At 33.0% G+C, this 24,177-nt stretch overlaps 2 protein-coding genes across 2 annotated transcripts; both read left to right on the forward strand.

Annotated features, from left to right (window-relative positions):
• Positions 1 to 815: 815 nt before the first annotated feature.
• LOC120121667 (probable starch synthase 4, chloroplastic/amyloplastic) lies at positions 816 to 7,600 on the forward strand. Its single transcript, XM_039140980.1, has 15 exons — positions 816 to 862; positions 1,276 to 1,410; positions 1,899 to 2,003; positions 2,194 to 2,292; positions 3,303 to 3,444; positions 4,139 to 4,189; positions 4,319 to 4,429; positions 4,799 to 4,908; positions 5,029 to 5,197; positions 5,326 to 5,412; positions 5,738 to 5,809; positions 6,347 to 6,460; positions 6,915 to 6,976; positions 7,076 to 7,172; positions 7,274 to 7,600. The coding sequence occupies exons 1-15, from the start codon at positions 816 to 818 to the stop codon at positions 7,391 to 7,393; spliced, it is 1,521 nt and encodes a 506-aa protein (XP_038996911.1). The 3' UTR covers positions 7,394 to 7,600.
• Positions 7,601 to 8,853: 1,253 nt separating this feature from the next.
• Positions 8,854 to 10,327, forward strand: LOC120121639 (transcription factor bHLH25-like). Its single transcript, XM_039140955.1, has 4 exons — positions 8,854 to 8,944; positions 9,048 to 9,629; positions 9,717 to 10,091; positions 10,184 to 10,327. The coding sequence occupies exons 1-4, from the start codon at positions 8,909 to 8,911 to the stop codon at positions 10,256 to 10,258; spliced, it is 1,068 nt and encodes a 355-aa protein (XP_038996886.1). The 5' UTR covers positions 8,854 to 8,908; the 3' UTR covers positions 10,259 to 10,327.
• Positions 10,328 to 24,177: the final 13,850 nt, after the last annotated feature.

Consider the following 24,177-nt stretch of genomic DNA (forward strand, 5'->3'; position numbering starts at 1 on the left):
TTTATTTCAGTGGAAAAAAGCATACAGGGTGAATCAGCTATTGATTGACAAGATAAAGCAATTGGAGAAAGAATCCAGAAGGAAAGGTGAATGTTGAACTCCGCTTATTGTATTTGCAATAGTTAATTATGGTTTACTGTAATTTCACTGAAAATCTACAAATTTCGAGCATGTCTTGCTTGTCAATTTAATGCTTCAACAAGAAATATATTCTTTCAAGCTGTGTTTGGTATTTGCCAAAATGATAATGCTGTTGCTTCTATGTCCTATATTCTTGTAGGGCTACTCTCATACATTTCATATCTGTTTGAGCTGTCCAAACTTGGTTGTTTCAAAAGGCGATGATGATACTTGAGATTGCCTTTTAACTTGGACTGCCTCCAGTTAGTTATAGGAGGCTTAAATTTCAGTTTCTTTTGGGCCATTCTCGTGAAACTATTATCCAGTTGTCACCGTTAGTGAGGCTGCAAGAGCATTAGGCATGCATGTTTCACTCGAGAGGGGTAACTGTTGATATGTTCTCTGTTGATCAATATTTTAATGAATCTCTATATACTAGGTAAATAGTAATGTGTGTTAATTTAAGAATTCTTGTGCAGAAGCTAACTATTATTCAAGTTCAGCAACGTGATTTTAAGATTCCCTGTTTTGACCAGATAATCTAGCTCTGTGCTGGGAACTGTTACTTCGGATAGACTCAATGGTCCTTTGTGGATTAGTTAGCACTGAAGAGGCATCTGATTTGAGAAGGATGGTCATAGATAGCAAAGTCAGTGTTGTAGATGTATTCTCAGGCTCGCTGCAGCAAAGAGATGATGACTTTCTTGCAGAACTCCGCCACTTCTTTGGGAGGAAGCAAAAGGTAGAATTGGCCTGTAGAAGTCGCAATATATTCACTTTGACATGAACACAAATACTTGGCAGTTTTATAACCATACTCTGCTTCAGTCAGTGGAAAAGTCCAGGACCTTTTTTCTCTTTCTGTTTTATGGAACTTAGAATTACTAATTGGTTCATTTGATTTCTCTGGTTTAATATCTCTAACTACATTAAAAATAGTTCTTTTGATAGAAAATCCAAGGTACTGCAATGCTATGTAAATATTGAAGGTATGATGTGAACTAATGCCACCAATCTTTTTTTTTTTTGTTTTTTTTTCTGTTATCTATGCATTTAATTTGTTGATCTTATTTGTTTCTTTTTCATTTTTTAAATTGTTTTTAAGTCATTTTTTCTTTTCCTCTTCTAAATAAATCTTATTTGACATTAATACAGGAAAGGTTTTCACATCATTCACATATGTACTGAAATGGAACCATTGATCTCAGTCGGGCCCTTGGCACCATACATAACTGGCTTATCTCGAGCGCTGCAAAAAAAGGGCCATTTGGTGGAAGTTATTTTGCCAAAGTAATTAGTGGAACTCATCTCTGTTATTCACTGAAGTTGCATTGTAATTTATGTATCTGTCAAGACCAGATTTTGTCATGTTAATTTAGGAATTTTCTGAATGCCATTTGTTTGGGTTACATTCCAGGGGAAATTGAAAGAAAGATCTCGATGGTAATTATTCAGGAGATGCTTTCAACTTTGAAGAACTTTTCTTCTTGCTTTGGAATCAGATTGTCCTCAATGTTTAATTTTATGAATTGAGCTATGATGCTGTTTACTCATAAATAAGACAGAAACTATTCCTGCGTGCATGCACACAGACACACACTATTTTACCTGTTAATATATGTAGAGCACACACGTGTCTGATATTATTCCTTCCCCCAGTAGTTTGAATGTGTATTGATATGTCACACTGTTTTTCTGCTTAAAACTTTCCAACCACAAATTGGGTTATGATTCTGTTTTATAATATGTTGACACAAAGGCTATTGCTGTTTGGTTAGGTATGCTAGTCTTGACCTAGATGAGGTTCAGGGGTTGCGAGAAGTTGTGGCAGAGTCTTACTCTTACTTTAATGGACAACTGCAAGGAAACAAAATCTGGACCGGGTGAGTCTGGTTATATTCTTTATGCTAAAGGTAGGATCCAGTGATAAAATGGAAAAAAAAAATGCAGTGTCAATTTCTGGTTGCTTTTCCTTTTGGCTAGTCTCAACTGCAAAGGAGGTAGACGTTTTTTTTCAGTCTAATTTATTAATTGATTTAAATTTTGATCTCAACTTTTCTATCTGTTATCCAGGGTTGTCTATGGAATTGGAGTTACTTTTATTCAACCTTTGTATTACTCATCTTTTTTCAACCGGGACAGGATATATGACTATTCAGATGACTTTGAACGGTATGCCTACTTGTCCTACAACACCTTTTTTTTTCCTATCATCCATTCTGTTTAACCTTTTGCTTTCTTTTATGTGTGTAGAGATCAAGTGAAATTATTCTTGTGCTTAAGTTACTTATCATTTTGGGAGACAGATAAATTAAACTCAGATAAAACTGTGTACTACAATCAGTGTTCTGATAGTCAGACATAGGAACTTTCATGACTCAATATTAAAAAAATATAGGAATAGTAATGGAGTGACGATGATGGGAGAAATGATATTACATCTTCATGCAATTTAGGTGAAATGCTTACTGAAACTTTTAAAGCATACATGGTGAGAACAGGCTGGTATTTGTTGCACCTGCTCTAAGAGGTAGCATGAGTTGGTTCCAGCTGGATTGTACTGGAAGCAATGGCAATGGCATGAGATGCACTTTCGGGTTGTGCATAACTTTTTCCACAGATAACCTTAAAATTTAGATCGAATGATAACGCTACTGCTGAAATCATATTTTTACTTGACAGTATTCAGATCACCCTAATCTGCCTCTCACAAAAGTGAACAATATTGCTCCATCTGATAGTTGAGTTGATCCAGAGAAATGAAAAAAAGCAAGTCTAGTTCATATGACATGCTGAAGGAGATAGTAATTTGTTGGTCTTCTTTGTTGATGTGGCAGAAAATACAGGTTTTTGAACTTCCAATCTAAAAAAGAACTGTATGCTTTTTTTGAAGAAATTATTCAAATGGAAGATGTTAGATCAATAAAATGTCATGCTTCCCAAAAAAGTTCAGATTTTATTACTTCCATTGACAAGTAAAAAAGTCGGTATTTCCCAATCTGAGTAGCTGATGTATAAGTTGATCAACATTTTAAATCGTATTCACAGGACTATTTTGCACTTCTAGTATGAATTTGTTTTGAGTAGTTCCATCAGAATGTTCCTTCTTAACTTATTGTATCATACATTCATATCAATTTATTGGGTTGTTTCATGACAGTTTATCCATTCTTTGCATTCAGATTTTCCTATTTCTCTCGTGCTTCATTGGATTATATAGCTAAATCCGGAAAGCAACCTGATGTGTTACACTTACATAATTGGGAGACCGCTATCGTTGCACCTATTTTCTGGGATATTTTCTGGGATATTTTCGCTAAACAGGTACATCTTCTCATTGTTTCTTTTCGTCATATTGATGTAAAACTTCTGCAAGACATACGGAAGTAAAAAGTTCACAAAAGATAGCAGTAGAGGCAGTTTTAACGAGGAAGTGGGTGGATGATTTGGTCCTATATCTTCTCCTAATTGCAGACTTGTTCTTTTCCTTTTAAGTATTTTGAACCTGGTGTGCAACATAAGCGAAGCGTAGATTAATCAAGAGGGCTAGTGAACAAGGAAAGCGGGAATTATCTATGGTGTTAAAAAGGAAAAACAAATTCAGACAGATGTGTTGTTCAATTGGTACTGAACATATTAACCTGAACTTCTTCCTATAAGATAGCATTGTGAGAAGCGTGGTGAGACTACACTCAAGGCATAAGAGGAGGCTGAAACTAATTGAAACCTTTGGAGTAACCATATCCGTGTTTTCAATTCATTTCATGAAACTTCTAGTTGCCTAAACCTATATCCCTCTACTATTTCCTTTTGGTTTTTTTATGGGGGGGGGGGGAATCTGAAAAGTCATTTGCTTGAATCCAAGATTGGTTTTGCATGATGTGAGACAGTTTACATGTTGCTCTGTCTTTATGTCATGCTTCTCTTGATAGTTTCGAACTTGCAGCAATAGAAGTTATAACTTGTGGGGAAGAGGAAATCATCCTTACCTGTTCTTTTTCTTGATATTATATGACAGAGGCTAGGAAATACAAGAATATTATTGACTTGCCAAGGCTTTGATTCACAGGCAAGTTACTATCTCTCTCTCTGTTTCCTCTCTGGTTTTACAGTTTCTTTTGGGTCGTGTAGTCTTGCAAAATTTATATCTCAAAATACAAATTTAGTTTACCTGCTTTTAAATACTAAAATTTTTCAGTGTCTGGTTGAACCGGATAAGCTAGCACTATGTGGACTTGATCCTGGTGGACTTAATCATCCTGACCGCTTGCAAGATACGGCTAAGACACATCTTGTGAACATTTTGAAGGTAAATGGGTGTACTTGTGTTTTTAATTTCGGAAATGAAGGGTTATACTTCTAGCCGTTAAATATTTTCTTTAAGTAGTCCCTTGTCTTTGTTTGCAAGAAAGGGTTAAAGGTGTCTTTGGGTCCTCTTTTCAGAATGTCACATAAAGTATAGAACTGGTTCTCTACCTATGAGCCTCATATCCAAAATTCAAATATCACAATTTTTTTTTTTTTGGATAAGTAAATTTCATTCATCCAAAAAGAAGCAAACAAAATGCTATACAATGTATACCCCTGTACATTCACAAAAAATTTATAATGAATAATTCACTGTTTATTAGGATTCTATCTTATCCACCATTGAGTACACTTTCTAAAACATTTGCAGGGTGGGATAGTGTATTCAAACAAAGTTATAGTTATGTCATCTATGCACTCTAAAGGAGGGATCATCCACAACATGAGCCATGAATTGGAACCTACCTTAGCCTTCCACCAGTAAGAACAACTCATTCTACTCCTGCAGTGGAATGGGGTAGCAATTTCTTTCTTTCATCTTGAGAAGTGTTTAAATATCAATACATTTATCTCTGTTCCTCTTTTTGTATTTTACCAAAGGGATAAATTGCTTGTCGCTCCTTATGGCTTCGATAACTCCGCCTGGGATCCAGCCACAGATATACTTCTTCCAGTAAAGTTTAGTGCAGAGAACATGAGAGGAAAAGATGCATGCAAAGTTGTATTACACCAACGGGCAGGCATATCGTCACTTGTTTCTTCTGTTAGGGTATATTTTTATAATTTTATTGTCTCTACAGCAACTTCTTTTTCATGCTTTCACTTCTCTCATTTTCCGTAACATTTAACCAGACTTGGAATAGTTCTAAGGTGCTAATTCTTTTTATCTTTTTCGAGGTTGGATGCATCATCTCAGAAGTATCAGATTTTGATTTAGAGAAACTGAAGGAAGCTGTGCAGAATGCTACCAGTGGGGGTGCACAGGTGTATATTTCTCTCTGAAACTGAGATCATTAAAAAGAAACAAAAGAAATGCAAGGTTTTAGTGTTAAAAAGTCTAATTAGTTGATGTTTATAAGGTCCCTGACAATTATTTTTGTTATAAATCAGCAATTGTAATCGCATCCTTTGTCTTTCATTCCTTTTTTATTTTTTCTTTAAAGAATTCATGAGTGTACTTTTGGAGTTAGTGCAAACAATACTGTTTATTTAGTTTATAGCTATATCGAGCTGTAGGTATGGCCATAGGGGTTGTTTCTTTCCTGCTTGATGATTTCTCTCGATCTGATCGTTTATCAACCCTTTGTAGTTCGTCTTCTTGGCGAATGCTTCATTGCCGACTATAAATAGAGCACTCAGATATCTTCAGGAAGCACTAGAGGTACATTCGTTCCTTATACTTGCTATATAAAACATGTGTCAACTCTAATTTTTTAAAAAATGCACAGAAAAACTGTCCCTTGGACTCGGGTGTAAGTGTCTGATACGGATATATGTTCGACACATGTATATTCAAATTTTTTTCTTGTAATTGGAGGGTTTTTGGAAGGTCATATCTTCATATCTATGTCCAGATATGTGTTGGACATAACAGAGGCGTCAAACACTGAACTTGAAAAAAATGCAGAGTCGGAGTGTAGTAGTTCAGAAGGACACCAAATGCTAGTGCAACTAGCTCTAGTGGAGCTCTTAATGCGTCGAGAAATTTTCCACTCATATTACAAGGGCGCCGAACAGTTTTTTATCAAGTTCACGAACTACTTAAATGTTTTTGGAACTTGAGCTTTTATGTTAAAGAAACAAATTTACTCGGGGAGTTTGTCCCTTGTCACTTTTGATGAGGTTTTTTTCTCCCATTCCTTACCCTCCTGTTCTTTATCTTAATGCTAATCTATTTTGATGTTCTCCTTCCTCCCAGGGTCCCAACGTAAAATTCTTCACCCACTACGGTGAACCACTATTACGTTTGGTTTTTGCAGGATCTGACATTATATTATGTCATTCTCTTCACGATCCTCTACTTCAAGTTCCCGTAAGTTAAACTAAATATCTGGTAACTATTGTCAACCGATCAGGTTTTTCTGGGGGGAGTAATATTTTTTATGTGATCATATTCCAAGCTACCTCAAACTAACTTCTGATCATTGTTAACATAATTTTTTAAGGAATTCCGTACAATCATGGTTATGTTGTCTTGATAGACATGCAAAATATTCAAGCAAGAACTATTACTTCCTGAAAACTGTAATCTCCAACGAGGAGGCATGTTAGGTAAACTGAATGTGATAAAAGGGTTTTGAGGATCATTACAACTTTGTCTGTTTTGCAAGCAATCCTTAGCTTCAATCACCTCAACCTGTGTGATGGACCTTTATGTGTGTATATATATACGCTTGACCTCTGGAAAAGGCATCTTTATTCTTAAGTAACACCCCTACCTACATCCTTGTACGTATATTTTACTCTCCTTCGGCCTTAAAATGTAGCTCAAGGCTTTACGATATGGAGCTGCTCCCGTTTTAGAAGCCTCTGGTGATAACAACTTCAGGTAAATCGGATCTTGAATGATTCTAACAGAATTATATGCTTCTTATAAATAACAAAATGGAGAATGACACGGCATTTATTTTACTTGATGTCTTAAAAGATACTATGCAGATCATGACCATGAGATCAGTAGATTCTTGCAGTTCTTGAGATCTACCTTGGGAATTATGTCCCTTAGCCAAGCCATCGACGAAATTGTGAGTGTTCCGCAGTTGAAAATTTCCCCTACTTTTTCAGTTTCAGATGAAGGATTTGCATCTCCTTTAATCAAGCTCTGTTGTATAAATCCTTTCTGCAGAGGAACAACCCATCGACATGGAAAACAAAGATATCAAAGGCCATGAAGGAGGACTTCTCATGGGATGCAGAATGCTATGAAACTCATGTCTCAGCATACAGCGCCATTAAAAGTCTGTGAAGGCAGCAACGAATGTCAAAAGCACTTGTTTACATGATATCAATGAAGATGGACGCGTATCATTTTAAGTGCATCGGATTATGGGATGGAAAACTTGTTTTCCAGTCTCTAAATCACAAGTGCCACGCCTAATGAAGATCTAGCTTGTTCGTATTATAGGTTGATTCACTGCCTCTCTCAGCTTTAACTAGTGACCTGCCAATTATAGAGCCATACAATCCTTTCTACTTTTGAGGAATGTCTATCAACTTCATTTTTTTGTTATTACTTTGTATTAGACCCATAGTAATTTTTAATGCAAAACAAGAAGAATAATTAAAACCAACCTAAAACATGAAAAAAAATATAAACATTATATAATGATGCGAAAGTGTAAAAAAAAAAAACATCGTTGAAAGAAGCTCCCCGGAAATAAAGTCACCATACGCAATGCTTGATCAGGATAAGGGCTGTTTAAGCATCACAGTTGTTCTTAAAGCAATAAGTATGTACCTTCACTGAGTTACCAGGGTTTTGCTTTATCCCCGTTTAGTACTAATTAAATCGTTTCCCTAATGATTGTATTTTGAGCTCCTATTCAAATATGTCTCAAATTATATATATATATGATGAACACAAGTATATGAATTTTATATATTATTAATTTATTTTTATTACTAAAATGGCATATTTGATTTATCAATGATATATATCATTATTAAATATAATTTTTATTTAAATTTTAAATATTCAAAAAATAATGTTACGTTTGAGTGCTGGTTTCAGTGATTGATACATTTAAATCTTTTTGCCTCAAAAAGTAGGATTTGAATATTTCTTAATAGTTTTCAAAATGTGTTTGGGAAATGCTGATTCTGAATTTAGTGTAAAAGGGTTCCCCCTCCCTATTGGATTATGCATGTATTCTGAAAATCCAATGAATTTGTTATTGCTTGAGAAACTTGACATGTGTTTAAATGAACTAAAAAAACAATAAATTTGGGTATTCACACCCTGGACCGGATCATCCACCGATTGGATTTAATGAGATGGATGAGCAACAGGTAAAGCATTAATGTTTGTGAAGACCCTGTTTTGTTGGCTTGTAATAATGTTTAAACAAAATAATCATTGATAAACCCAAAATAATACATATCTTGACAGGGATTGCAATGACTAATTCAATAATTATTCAATTTCTATAGGGTTCTGGTTGGCAATGTGGACCAAGTTGAGATATTTTTATTAATTCCAGTACCCACAATCTCTTTCTGAATTAAATAATGGTTTAATTCCAAGACGAGGACAAATTTCTCAAACGTGGGTTAGACATCCAACAATTGATGGAGCAACACACACCTACTATAAGATGGCAAGATAAAGAAGAAAAGCTCATAATACTGCAGCAGTTTTAGTATCACTAAAAAGATAGGAGTATTTTTTAAAGGTGAATAGTGATACTATTGTTTTCCAAATTTTTTCTTGCTTTAGTTTCAGATATATGACACACTCTTTTTATCTTTTCAGGCTACAACGATGGACTCTTCATCAGCAAGATGGTTATCTGAACTGGTACGGTTTATAATCATATATGACCCAATAATGTAATTATATGTGTATATCTAATAGTTATAGATTTTACTCTGTCTTCTAATTTAGGGTTTTGATGTTGCAGGGAATGGACGAGTACGACCTCATCCACCAATGTCATGTCAACTCTTTAGCTGAATTTAATACCGGAGAAGATATGGCGGCGCCAGTCCTTCTCGGTGCGGACTTGAAGCGATCATTTTCCTCCGAGAGCTACTCTTCTTTCCCTAATTTCAACACCAAAAGCGGCAGCGTATCCTCCATTGAAGCTTCGTACAGACCGACCAAACAGCTCAAAATCAGCGGCAGTTGGAACTCGAGCACCACAACCGAGCATGTTCCGGTTCCAAAGAAACCTTCCTCTCCCACTTCTCAGAGTATTTCGTTCGAGAAACCAGCTTCACCGCCGGCAAATTACAACGCTTTGAAGCCTAAAGTCGAGACTGTATCTTCAGCAAATATGAACTTTTCGCATATAATAGCACAAGGTCCATTTCAGAAGACAAATTATGCTTCAAAAAACAATAACCAATCGATCGAAAGGAGTTACTCAATGAGTAGAAGCCCTTCACATGCTCAAGATCATATATTGGCCGAAAGAAAAAGAAGAGAGAAGCTTAGCCAGCATTTCATAGCTCTTTCCGCAATCGTTCCTGGTCTGAAGAAGGTTCAAATCTTTCTTCGTAACATCTTTTTTCTTTCATTTTGGTGATTATTCTTCGATAAAAAATACATGATTTTTTTTAAAATATAGATGGATAAAGCTTCGGTTCTTGGAGAAGCCATCAAGTACGTGAAACAGCTTCAAGAACGTTTAAAAGTGCTGGAGGAGCATACTAAGAACAGAAGTGTGGAATCTTTAGTTTTCGTGAAGAAATCCCATTTATCAGCCCAAGATAAATCATCTTCATGTGAAGAGAACTATGAAGGACAATATTCGGACGCTGCACTGTCAGGGATTGAAGCTAAAGTCTACGATAATAATGTTCTTATTCGATTTCATTGCCAGAACGGGAAAGGGTTGGTGACTCAAGTATTATGCGAAATTGAGAACCTTCATCTATCGATTGTTAATAGTAGTATCTTGGCTTTTGGGAACTCGACTCTTGATATGACCATAATTACTCAGGTAACTAATAACTTATATTTATTTGTTCTGTTCTTTTTAATTCATTATTTGAACAAATAATGAAAGTCGATACCCATTTTCTTCTTTTGCAGAAAGATGATGGATTCAACATGACAATGAAGGATCTGGTTAAGGAGTTAAGATTGACTTTATTAAAGTTCATTTAACATAAGTCTTCAAGGCTAATAAATTCGCTTCTTCTTAGACCATAACTTGTTTTCTTCTGTAATTTTTTTTGTGTGGACCACTTTCACAGATGCTAATGATCATATCAAATCTTGAAGATTTCATTAATCTATTGAGTTTTGAGAGAACTTAGAGATTGCATTAACGAATTGAAGTGTTTATCGAATGTTAGTCTGAAATTGTTTTACAGTGTAGCAATATGCAATTAAGAAGTTTCTTTTAGGATTTGAATCTGTTTTCTTTTTCATATATAAATTATTAATGATGCACGTTTTCTTGGATTTAACATAAATAAGCTCCAAATATTTCGGCTTTAGACATGCAATTTCTTAATTAAGGGTGTTTATTGAGTGAGTCGATCGTTGATAGTACTCGACTAGTGCTTATTAAAAAAATTTGTTGCTCGATTCGACTCGTTACTCGTCAAGTTTGTTAAAATTTTACTCGACTAATGACGCCGGACAGAATAACGATTATCTCACAGTCTAGTTCCAACAGATGATTTAGAGGAGAAAATTCGCCCAAAAAACTAGAGAAAAAGTCTTTAGGGTTTAATAGAATAATATAAAATCAAACAATGTGAAGCCGGCCGGACTGTTATAGCCAAAAATCGTCTTTATCCGAATTTTGCCAAAAATAGCAAAATCTCGGAAATCACTCTAAATTGAAATTCGAAATAAATTAAGAAATCTGCAAAAAAATCTGGCCCAAATCGGATTTAAAATGACTTCCTAACTAACAAGCGAAATATTACCATAAATAATAAAAAAAATAAATAAACCTAGTGATTCGGAGGGGAAAACGGCAGAATTTGAGGTCGAAAAAAAGGTCACATGGAGCCATGCTAAATGTGGACAACGTGCGCGTCGAAAGGGGCTTTTCGAATTGGGGTCTTATGCGCGATTCCGACACCCGTAGCCAAAGTTATGGCCAAAAGACTGAAACACACTCAAAACGGCCTCAATGAGTAACATATCACACTCAACTCTCGCCTTTGCGCTGATCTGCCAACTCATGGTATCTCAGCGCCATCAATGTGCAATCTGACAGCTCAGCATCATCTATCTCGGATCCCCCTGCATCAGCTAATACTCCTTAAGAAATTTTGTTGCTCGCCTCGTTGCTCGTTAAGCTCACGAAATGTTTATTTTTTTTAACTATAAATAAAATCTACTAATAGTATATAGAACTTAATATAAACATAAATTAATAAATTTAAAAAAAATATCAAAAGAATGTATGAAACAAATTCAAATTCTAAATACCAAAATAACAAACTATATATACGATGTTTGAATCCAAAACATCAAGGAATGAAAACAACTCATTAACCATTATTAGAATAATATTTATTTATTACGAATTAATAAACCCCTAATAATCCATGAAAAACAGTAAGGCAATCTTAATTCATTAGGAGTTCAATGAATTAGGGGTCCATTAACAATGTTAATTTATTAGGGGTTCATATATTCACTACAGCCCGCGGGCAAAGCAGGGTTATATTATGAATTCCTAATAAATTAACATTATATTATTATTTTTTAAATCCACGCAATATAATCAATCAAATAAATTATTAAATTTATTTTTAAAGGATTAAAAAACTTAACTTAGAACTAAGATTCTATTATTAATCTTAATTAATTTTAAAAAAAAATTCGAATAATTAAAACAAAACCCGAACACAAGTAGAGATTATTTTTAAAAAAATACTCTTAATTAATCTAAATGAAGACTTAAATAAAAAATAAAATTCTAAGGGTTTAGTTAAAGTCAAGTATTCAAGTTTAAGGTTAAACTGAACAATCACAAAATTAAAAGCCGAAATTAAGCAACTGTCAGAATATGCATAAAGATTAAATAAATAAAAAAATAGAGCCGAATGCCATAACTATGAGCATAAAAAAAGGATGTAAATCGAAGCTAGGGTTAATCTGCAAAATCAATTAAAATGTCACGGACACCAAAATAAAAAACAACAAAAGATTCATGACATGTATAAATAGTCATATGAAAATTAATATTGAAATTTAAAAGCATAAATAAATAAACAAATAAAAAATACATGTAAATTGTGAATCTAAAAATATAAAAATTAAATAGAAAAAGATATAAATAACAAAGATAATAAAATGAGAATAAATTATACCGTTGCCCCCTAATTATTATCCCTTTTTATTTTAACCATCATTTTTTAAATTGTATTAATCAAGTCATACATCTATTTAAATACATTCAATCAAGTCACTTTTCATTAAGATTTAATAGAGAAGCTGACGTGGCAGTTAAAAACTTGGTATAATTATACATTTGGTCACTTTTACTTATATATTCTATCAATTTGATCCTAATTTTAATAAATTTAACTTTGGAATCAAATCGTGTCATGTGTCACTAGTGTCAAATATCATGACATGTGTCGCCATCTTATTGGAGGATTTAATTTATTTTAATATAATATATTTATTTTTCACCAATCAGAAGATGACACGTGTCATCTGGCGAAAAAAAAAATTAAAGGTGCTAAAATAAGGAAGTATGGGAATCAAAACTGTCTAATAAGTGTTAGTACAACTTCCAACCAGTGAACGAAGCATATTATTTTGTTTTGGGTAGACTACATATGATATATATTTTGTATATTAGTCTAAACTTAAATTTTTAATATTTTATATAGTATATTTTAACTTAAATTCACATATTAACGGTAAAAATATTTTTTATTTTAAATGATCACCATATTTTATTATTGTCTTAACTTAAATATATATTCTTATTTTAACTTAAAAATATAATTTATTTTTATCTTTAACTTAAAAAATATATTTTATTTTTATCTTAACTTTTAAAAATATATCTTAATTTATTTACCAAAAATATATCTTAATTTTATTTTAACTTATCACATATATTATATTCTTAACTTAAATTATTAAATATATTCCAGTCTTACCTTAAATTATTAAATATAATTTATCCTTATTTTAACATATAATATATATTTTATTTTTATTTTTAACTTAAAAAAGTATATTTTTATTTTTATTTTAAAATATTTTTTATTTTTATTTTAATTTTAAAATATTATAATAATAGAATATAAATATTTAAGTTAAGATAAGAATAAATTATTTTTTAAGATAATAAAAAGTTAAAAAATATTTTTTTGGTTAAAATAAGAATAAAATATATTTTTAATGTTAAGATGATAATTTAATTTAATATGTGAATTTAACTTAAGATATGATAAAAATTAAAGGTTGAGATAATAGAAAATAAGAAGATATTCGTTGAAAAAACAAGAAGTTAATCTCACTTTTTGATTTCTCTATATTCACGGGTCCTAAAAAGGTGTAAAACTAAAAGACTTTTACACAATGTAAATGAATCCTAAGCTATACATATTAGAAAAATAATAATTAATAAATATATAAAGAATGTATATATGGAAAGATGACGGTGATAATAATAGTAAAAAAGACAAATAAAAATACATATAAATAAAAAAAATATATATATACATGATACCATAAATATAAAATATATATTTACATATAAAAATATATAAAAATTAAATTAGTAAAGATGATATATGTATAAGCGTAATACAAATAATATTAATAATAAAAACATATTTAATATAAAAAGATGAAATAAAAGGAGATAAAAATTAAAAGAAAAATATTATTGGTTCTCTTTGATAAATCTCGAGAAATGTTAGATTAAGAAAATCTATTAGAAAATACTTTCCTTGCTCCTTGATTTTTTTTCTCCGTTGATAGAGTTTTAAAGAACAATGTTAAAATCGACTGAAATAACAAGAACAAAAGTAAAAAATAAGAAAAATAAAATAAAAGAATTATTTTTAAGAAAAAATCTCTTTCATTGTTTGTATTCTTAAATTACAATATTTTGGGGCTCTCATTGTTTTTTTTTATAAAATGCCTATTTATAAGCCCAAAAAAACCCCTAAAAGAAAATCATAATATATTTTTATTAATGAAAGATACATTAATAAAAGATCCTAAATAACCCTAAATAAATAATGAAAATTTATTTCAAGTCATACGATGTTTTATACTTCAAAATCAATTTCAATAAAAATATTTAGACCTTGAAAAAAAAGATATACAGAACAAAAATAGATTATTACATAAATCATCTGTTAAAAAAGTAAGAACCTCATTAAGTTGACATCAACTACTTTATCGTTTTACCATTGATGTTAGTTATTTTTCCTTTAGCGTTAAAAATAAAAAAAATGAAAATTATTTTAAAATAATAAAAATATTTAAAATTCATTAAAAATATAACAATATTTACATTAAAAAACAAAATTATAAAAATTATTAAAAAGTCCATTATTTTTTTCGATAATAGGTTTGATTTGTCAAAAACAAAAATTTGAGGGTTAAAATAGACGAAAAACTTAAACATAAATTATTTTTTCTTGTGAAGTTTGAGATCCAAAAATATCATTAGACCACCATTAAGTTAGTTTAACATACAAAATTTTACATGTAACTAAATGATTAATAATGTTAGTGTAAGTGACTAGGGTTTCATTGTTTATCAAAACATACTGTTTTTTTTTTATATTTTCTCCTTTGTAGAATTACCGGCTCTTGCAATCCCCCAACATATAAAAGAAGTTGACGTATTTACATTTGCTTTTGTAAATTATTACTCTTTTTCCCTGGTTAAATTGTTATATGTTCCATCCTGCATTTGTGTGGATTATAGCATCAGTATATGAGTTGGATCGAGTGGCTGTGTTGGCTGAATAGAAACTTGAAAGGCAAGTCCCTGCTAGTTCATATTCTGAAACTAGCTTGGACAGGGTACGCTTATTACATCTGGGAGGAGTGCAGTCGTAGATTCTTTAGAGGATTGTCGCGTCCGGTTGATGTCATTGTAAATACAATCAAAAAGGCAGTTAGTATCAAATTACATAGGTACATTATTAATAGGTCGGATACTGTAAATAATCAACTTTGTGCTGATTGGGGACTGATTTAGGAGGTTACTTGTATTTGTAGCAGCAATTGCTGCTTCTTTTGGATGAATATATTTGACTGATTATCCAAAAAAAAATTGTTATATGTTACTTTTCACAGGGGAAAATATTACAAGACTTACGTGGTAAAATAATTAAAATGATAATTTAATCTTTGATTTAAAAAAAAGAAATTATGACTTTTAATAGTTGTTAAACTTTTTAAAGTGGCAATTTAAATGAAATAATATAAAAATAAAAAAGTGATAAATTTATTGATACAAATTTACTTAATAATGTTATACAAGACATGCAATTATCCAAATATCTGAACACTTACATGGTTGTTTTAGGATATCATATATTAGAAGGGACGTATTACCCAAAGTTTAAGGTATATTAATTAAGACGAGATTTAAAGAAAATTGCATTATTTCGATACAAAATAATGTATTATATGTAAAATGTTAAAATAGCAATTAATTATTATTTAAGGAAAAGTCATATTGCAGGCCTTGGGTGAATAATATAATCCCATTCGTGGTCCCAGAAGGCTTACCAAAGTAAATGCAATAATTGATGACAATCTTTTAGTGGAGAAAAGCTCATATTAGTTCTAGAATATCTTACCAACATAATGATTAGGGTTGAATAGTGCAATAATTGAATTTCAAGAGGTTAATTTTTATAAGGGTAAACGATACAGAACATCACTCAATTTCCTTCTCACTTCTATCTTTATCACTCAAATTTAAAATATTTTATTTTAATAACTGAACTTTATATAATAAACTTTTTGGGTCACTCCCGTGTTAGTTTACTAACAGAGTATGACATGACATTTTAACTTGTTTGACTTTTCAACTTTCTAATTCTTTTCTTCTTCATCCCTTGCTAGGTTTCGTTATAAATACAACCAAACTCTTTCAGTAGACATGTGTATGCCATAATCCACTACTTAATCCTTTTGAAGGTTATTCCATGGAAGCCGAATGGAGACTATAGAATAGTCATGAGAAGAGATTCTTTGGATGGTGAAAATGACAGCTGCTGCCATACTTGCAGACCTTCAATTTTTCATAGTTTCAGTCCTGAAAAGTTATAACAATTGTTAGGCAAACAAATGATCCGAAAAGATGCACCAATGTGCTGATTTTGAAAGCAATTAAAAACCCAGAATAACCGATTTCATTGCAGGTGGATTTAATCTTGCAATGTCCAGTTTTCATAAAGTGTGGACATTCGTTTCATTAGATCGTTCGGGATATTCATCCACCTGTATCTGTTGCAGGTGAACCGCCCCCCATCCTTTGTTTCTTTATTTATTTTTTCCCTTAAAAATCACTATGCATTGTGGAAAAAGCTAGATGTTGATATTAAAATTTTAATCTTAAATTTGCTAAAAATGATTAAATTAAACAGCTAATTCAGCGTCTATGTTGCTTCCAGTCATCGTCACTTCCAAATTTAGGCTCCATAAACAATGACAATAACCAATTACATCCAAGCATTAAAGTCTAAAAAATCTTAGTTAAAAAAGATTGCATAAATAATAAATTGGTTAGATACTATAGCCTTTGGATGAGAAGCAAAAGCATTTTTGTTCATGAAGGTATCTAAATGACTTAAAAAAGGATGAGTAGTTGATCATCCTAAAGCAGGAGAAACATGAAGGAACCCATTGTAAGTTTGTTCATTGTTTTGTTGAGTGTTGAAACTGTTGTTGACGTGTAGTAGACGATTATGTAGTTATAAGGTTGTTAGCATATTTGTTATGAACGGTTGTTAGCATATTTGTTATGAACGATTGTTAGATCTGTAGTTTAGCTTGCTGTGTAACTACTGTATAAAAGTTTGTGTTGTGTATCAATGAAGATTTACCTCTAATTGTTATTTCTTTTATGATGTTATATTTTCTTCTTAAAACCCTAGTTTCTAACATGGTATCAGTCACTAGTGGTCTTGGTTGTGGTGCTTCTGTTTGCGTGGTTTTCTTCTTGTGATCTTGTTTGTGGTGTTGTTGCGTGCTTTCGATGTTCACTAATAAAAAGATCAACGTGGTGTTGGATGAAACGAATTTCTTGTTGTGGAAATAAAAAGTGTTGCTCACAGTTCATAGTTATCGTCTTGAGCGTCTTCTTACCAGTGGTATGCAGTCTCCGCTTGAAATGATTGTCGATGAAAACGACAATCTTGTTCCCAATCAGGCGTATGATGATTTTGTAGCACATGATAGTTCTTTGGCGTCATGGTTTCTTTATACTATTAGTCCACACCTTCTGTCTTAATTTGTTGGTGTTGAGACAACAACTTCTATCTGGAGTATGGTGTTGCAGTACTTTGCGACTCGGTCCTCAACTTCGATAATGAGCTTACATTGTAAACTTCAGTCTCTTAAGAAGGGGGAAGACAATATGCACGTGTATATTACCAAGGTTAATGAAATCTGTGATGTTTTGGCTTCGTGTGGGAGTCCAATTCCTCTGGTAGGGCATATTGCAAGTATTTTGAAGGTTGTTGCGTGAGTATCAACCTTTTATGGCTGTTATTACAACGAGTGGTGACTGCTCAAGAAGAAACTGTGGTGGCTACTGTTAATATTGCTCATGGATCTGGTTAAGGTGATTTCTCTAAACGTTCGTGTTCAAACTATAATAAAGATCGTTTGTATGTTGTTCGTTCAGGTGGAAGATCTGGTGGTCGAGCGGGTCATGGTCGTGTCTGGCCACATATTTAGTGCCAATTGTGTGGTAAGCTTGGATATCTGGTCGATCACTGTTAGCATTGCTATAATGAAGATTATCAGATTTCTAATAGTAGTCAGTCACGGTATGCAAAAGACTCAGCTCAAGCCAACACGGTTGTCTATGATAAGTGCAATTGCACATGTTGTTCGAAGGGTTCGCGACTTCACACTTCGACTCATACAACTTCTCCAACATCTGAGCAGGATCAATGGGTTATTGATTTCGACTCTACGCATCACGTGATTCTGAATGCTAATATTATAACTCATCGCACTGCTCATAGTGGTCCAAGTAAGCTGATTTTTGGTGATGATGTTTTATTAGCTGTTGATCTAGCCGGTGATACGACCTTGAAATCTACCTCTATAACGTTGTTAGTTAGTGATTTGTTTCATGTGCCTAGTATAACTCATAATTTATTCTCTGTATCTAAGTTTTCTAGGGACAACAACGTGATTTTTTAGTTTCATGCTCAAGGCTGATGCGTTCGTGATGCTGTTATTCAAGGTGTGCTTCTTCAAAGGCATATGGAATGAGGGCTTTGTGTGTTTCCTAATAATAGTACTTCAAGTTTTTGTAAAAAAACTTTTGTTAATTCTGTTGTGGCTGATGATGTTTACGGTCTTTGGCATATAAGGTTAGGGCATACAGCGTATGATATTGTGGCTAGTGTGTGTCAGACTCTTGGTGTACATGTTCCCAAATCTATGAATAAGATCTGTGAGGCTTGTTACATTGGAAAGAGCCATAAATTGTCTTTTATTCACTCCGATATTGTGTACAATAAGCCCTTTTAACTTGTTTATACTGATATGTGGGCGTCATCTCACTTTTCTTCTAATGAATTTTATTATTACTTGTCGTTTGTTGATGCCTATTCGAGGCATACTTGGGTTTATTTCTTGAAACTAGATCGCATGCAGTGAATGTGTTCAAGTTATTTCAGTAAATGGTTTCTAATCAGTTTGGCTTATCTATTAAGGTTGTGCAAAGCGACTATGGTGGGGAATATCTTAGTCTCTCATATGTTCTATTGAAAAATGGGATTACTCATTGTATTGCTTATCCTCACACATCCGAGTAGAATGGTGTGGCGGAAAGAAAACATCAGCATATCATTGAACTTGTTTTGGTATTGTTAGCTCAGGCAGCTATGCATTTACGTTATTGGTATTATGCGGTTGTTACTACGGTGTTTCTCATTAATCAACTTCCTACTAGGGTCTTGGATGGGTTGTCACCACTCGAGAAGTTGTGGTGGAAGAAACCAGAATACGAGTTCATGAAGGTCTTTGAGTGCAAGTGTTTCCCTCACTTAAGAGTTTTTCAACAACATAAACTTTATTTTCGGTCTCAACCATGCACCTTTTTGGGTTATAACGCACAACACAAGGGTTATATGTGCCTAGCAGCCAATGGCAAGATATGTGTCTAGACATGTAATTTTTGATGAATTGGTTTTTCTATTTGCAGGGGCTAGTAGTTCGAGTAATGCTTCTGTGTCTTATAAACAGAAGTCTACGACGCTTGAACTTCTGACTGATATGTGATAGTTTTAAACCAGTGAAACTCATGTAGTGCAAGCTTCTCATTTTTCTGGTGAGATGGGTCAGGCTACTGTGGATGCGGTGTTACTTCTTTGGGAGTAGCAGTTTAGCAAAAGGTAACCGGTGCAACCTTAGTTAGTGCAACTGAGGATACTGAGTTGGTGGCTCTAGTAGAGTCTGTGTCAGCCCCTATTCCTCTTGCCAACGTTTCTCCTTCATTACAAACAATTGTTACGATGGGTGATAATGGTGAAGGTTCGCTGGAAGGTGGTGGTATATCTTTGAATCGTCATTCGATGCTGACAAGAAGTAAATGTGGTGTATTCAAGCTTAAGTTATATGTGGCTATCTATGATGATATGGAACCAATAAATGTACATGAGGCACTTCAGTCTTCTCATTGGAGAGTGTTCATGCAGAGTTTGATGCTTTGTAGAATAATGGTACATGGACCCTTGTAAAGCTTCTTGAAGGACGATCAGTGGTTGGGTGCAAATGGCTTTTCAAATTAAAGAAGAACCCCTATGGTTCTATTAGCAAATATAAAGCTAGGTTTGTAGCGAAAGGGTTCTCGTAGGTGCTAGGACATGATTTTGGTGAGACGTTTAGCCCAGTTGTTAAGTTTGCTACACTAAACGTTGTTTTTTTCTTTAGCTGTAACGAAGGGTTGGCAGTTACGTCAGGTGGACGTGAATAATGTATTCTTGCATGGTGATATGCATAAGGATATTTTCACGCAACAACCGACTGGGTTCGAACAAGTTGCTATTGATGGTAATCCTTTGGTGTGTAAATTGCAGAAGGCTCTGTATGGTTTACGTCAAGCTCCTCGAAACTGGCACGATAAACTTAAGTGTTGCCTTGTTCAAATTAGTTTTAAAGAATCTTCAGCAGATACATCGTTGTTTGTTCATTGTGCAAACGGACAGTGTGTCTATATGATTGTGTATGTTAATGATATATTGTTAACTGGTGAGTCGAATGTGCAAATTTAAAAGTGGTGAGGTTGCTTGGGGATGAGTTTGCCTTAAAAGATCTTGGTGATCTTCATTACTTTCTGAGCATAGAAGTTAAACAGTGTGGGGGTTTGTTGATTCTTAGTCAACAAAAGTTTATTTTATAATTGCTAATGAAGACTAAGATGAGTACTGCCAGTTCTGCTTCTACACCTATGTTTGTATCTGCTAAGTTGACTCAAGATGCAAGTTCATTTCTTCAGGATGCCTATGAATATCGAAGTGTTATGGGAGCGCTACTATATGCATGTCATACTCGGCCAGACATTACGTTCAACATTAATAAGGTTGCGCAATACGTGCATGCCCCAAGGAAAGGGCATCTTGTTGTTGTTAAAAGAATTTTGCGGTATTTGGTAGGAACACTTAATTATGGTTTGGTGATAGCACTTGCAGTGACATTCTTCAATGTTGTAGCATTTGCTGGTGTTGATTGGGCTGGAAACATTGATGATTGCAAGTCCATTTCTGGTAACTATGTTTTTGTAGGTGATAATCTAGTCATGTGGACTTCTAGGAAGCAAAAGTCGGTCTCCAGGTCCACCATGGAGGCTGAATACAGGAGTGTTGCTGACGTTACTACTGAAACGACGTGGGTGAGTACCTTTTCGATTGATCTGGGTATTGCAAGGCAAAAAATACCAATTGTATGGTGCGATAACATCAGTGTTGTTGCCATGACAACTAATCATGTCTATCATACAAAAAGTAAGCATGTAGTGCTTGATGTCCATTTCGTTCATGAGAAGGTTGTATTGAAACAAGTGGTGGTGAATTATGTTCCAGGTAGTCACCAAGTTGCTGATGGTTTTACAAAGCCTCTGGTTGTAACTCAATTTGAAGTTTTTCGTGCTAAAGTTAATGTTCAATCTTTTCTTGGGGAGGAGGAAAAAGTAGAGAGAATGTTGAGTGTTGAAACTGTTATTGACATGTAGTAGGCGGTTATACAGTTATGAGGTTGTTAGCATATTTGTTATGAGCAGTTGTTAGATCTGTAGTTTAGCTTGTTGTGTAACTACTGTATAAAAAGTTGTGTTGTGTATCAATGAAGATTTACCTCTCATTGTTATTTCTTTTATGATGTTATATTTTCTTCTTAAAACCCTAGTTTCTAACAGTTTAAAACAAAAGGCAGTGACCTATAGAAGTTGGTTGCTTTAAATAAGAAACATAGCCCATAGAGAAAGAAGATTTAGTAGTCTATGAATAAAAACGCTAGAAAACAGCAACAGTAATAGCATAACTAAACAACTAGGAGGTAAGGTAAGCTAAGGTCGAGTAGGACTCATGGTTTTAGAGACAAAAGGGGTCGAGCAGATCAGTGCTAGAGGTCCAGTCTTATCGTGTATCCTTTTTAACTTTTGGCAACTATCAACAAATGGTATTTATATTCTAGAGATATATCCTGTTAATTAAGGGTCAAAGCAAGCATAAAGGAACTTCTATAAGAGAACTAATACAAGCAACGTTTTATAATAGCTTAAACCAACGAAGGTTGGGTAGTGTCTAGCCAAGCGTGTGTGCATGCATGCATACATAGTTTGCGGTTAATGGAACATAACAGATACAAACAAGTTTATTGTATGTAGAAGCCTTTAGTTACATATCCCATCATCCAAAGTTCCTACGAATCTAGAAACATTACATCAGAAAAATAATTATCATATTTACCAAAAAGTTCGAAAATTAAAAGTTCTCAATAGAAAACTATATAAAAGTTGCAACGTATATAATAAACTTGGTTTACGAAAGTGAGATATGAGCTATCTGATGTTTATTCCATTTGGAATTTACATGCATCCCTTGAGCATATGTTGAATTATGATTCAAGTAGATAAATTGTTCATTTCACTACATATTGAATGACAATGAAGATGTGGTTGGTTCAATTGATGATGACAAAGAATTGTGTTAACCATTATAATTCCTTGGAGAATGGTTTCCAAAACCACAAGGGTCCGATCTGAAAGTTCTGGATCCTTCAACAACAGTGGGTCCGAATGGTTAAACCTACAGCTTGATCCATATCCACAAGAAGCAATAAACATATAATATGGACACTCTTTCTCCAACTGATATTCAACGTAGAATTACTTCACATGCCGCACCGAAAAGGTAGACATGCGAGGAAACAAAAATATAACACTGCAAAACATAAAATTTACCGAGAGTCAAACTCGATCTTGATTCCCCTTAACGGACCACTGCTAAGTTTGTTCACAGGAAGTTGAATTACGACCAAACGATCGGACTCCCAAACTTCAAGAAAAACATTTTTCAAATCAACGTGCACCTTTTGAGTTGAAGATGTAATAACTTTTAAGGGAATAGTTGATTGCCACTCCAAGTTTCCAGATAATCAAAGAATACAATCTGAATGTATAAAGTTCAAGACTCAACTTTCACGATTATAAATGAGTTTTGCAAAAACCTTTGGCTAAGTAGAAGTTTAGCTAAGCATGGATTGGATCATGCTTAGCATTGTGAAAAGAAAATAAAGAAAGAAAATAAAGAGATGAAAGAAAAGCAGAACTTCAATATTGAACCAAGAAAAAATAAATTCCAATATGAGTTTCAATTGTTAAACCTAAAGGATATTTATAACCTAGATTTCTAAGCAAATAAAATAATTAATTCTTGAATAAAAGATAATAAAATAATCAAACTAAAAATCCTACTACCTAGAGTTCTAAGTAAATAACTAACTCCTAAATAAATAAAAATAATAAAATAATCAAACTAAAATCTTAAATTTACAAAGTTTATTATAAAAAGATAAAAAAATATTTAAGTATTGTAGTCCTGGTTGAATTTTACTTCATTTTTTGGATAACCTTATCCTAGATAAATTTTAAATTAAATATTCAAAATAATTTTGCTTGTCTTCTAGAAGATGCTAACTCAATTGTCGAAATCTGCTATTTTTGGGCTAATTAATCCAATGAAACTAATGTTTGAAATAAACCAAAAATAAAAATAAATCAGTAATATCCAAGCGATAAATGAGAGGTAAATAAGAAAAAAAATAATGCAATATTAAATGCCCATCAAATTCTCCCTCACTCATTTAATGCTTGTCCTCAAGCATACTTTAATTCAACATACTAAGTTCTCTGTTTACTTTCCATCATTTCATTTTACATCCTATAATACCAATAAAGTCAAGTCCACATTAAATATTTGAATCAAAACAACAATCAAGTAGAATAGCATGAATAGGATAAATTTATGGAAAAATCAAAACATCCCATTAATCCGTTAATTTTAAAATAAGACTTAACACCCTAGCATAGATTCACTTAATATTCTCTAAGTGTTTAGGCTGTAATCAACTCTCAAAGTTAGAACATAAAACAATATTATCATAGGTTTGCAAGGAAATCAAATCTCTACCACTGTATATGAATATGATGTTGAAATCAAATGGTGTTTCAAGGGTTGTAACGAGGCATAGGTAAGAGTATGGTAAAAGAAAAAATATAGGCTCAATAGTCAAGACAACAGATGCTTATAAGATCAGATCCATAGATTAATATCAAACAAAACTCAATCAAACTTCAACCTCCTTTTTTTACATTTTCTCCTTTTTTC

The sequence above is a fragment of the Hibiscus syriacus genome, unplaced genomic scaffold (genome assembly GCF_006381635.1).
Source record: "Hibiscus syriacus cultivar Baekdansim isolate YM2019G1 unplaced genomic scaffold, ASM638163v2 tig00110377_pilon, whole genome shotgun sequence".
Classification (NCBI taxonomy): Eukaryota; Viridiplantae; Streptophyta; class Magnoliopsida; order Malvales; family Malvaceae; genus Hibiscus; species Hibiscus syriacus.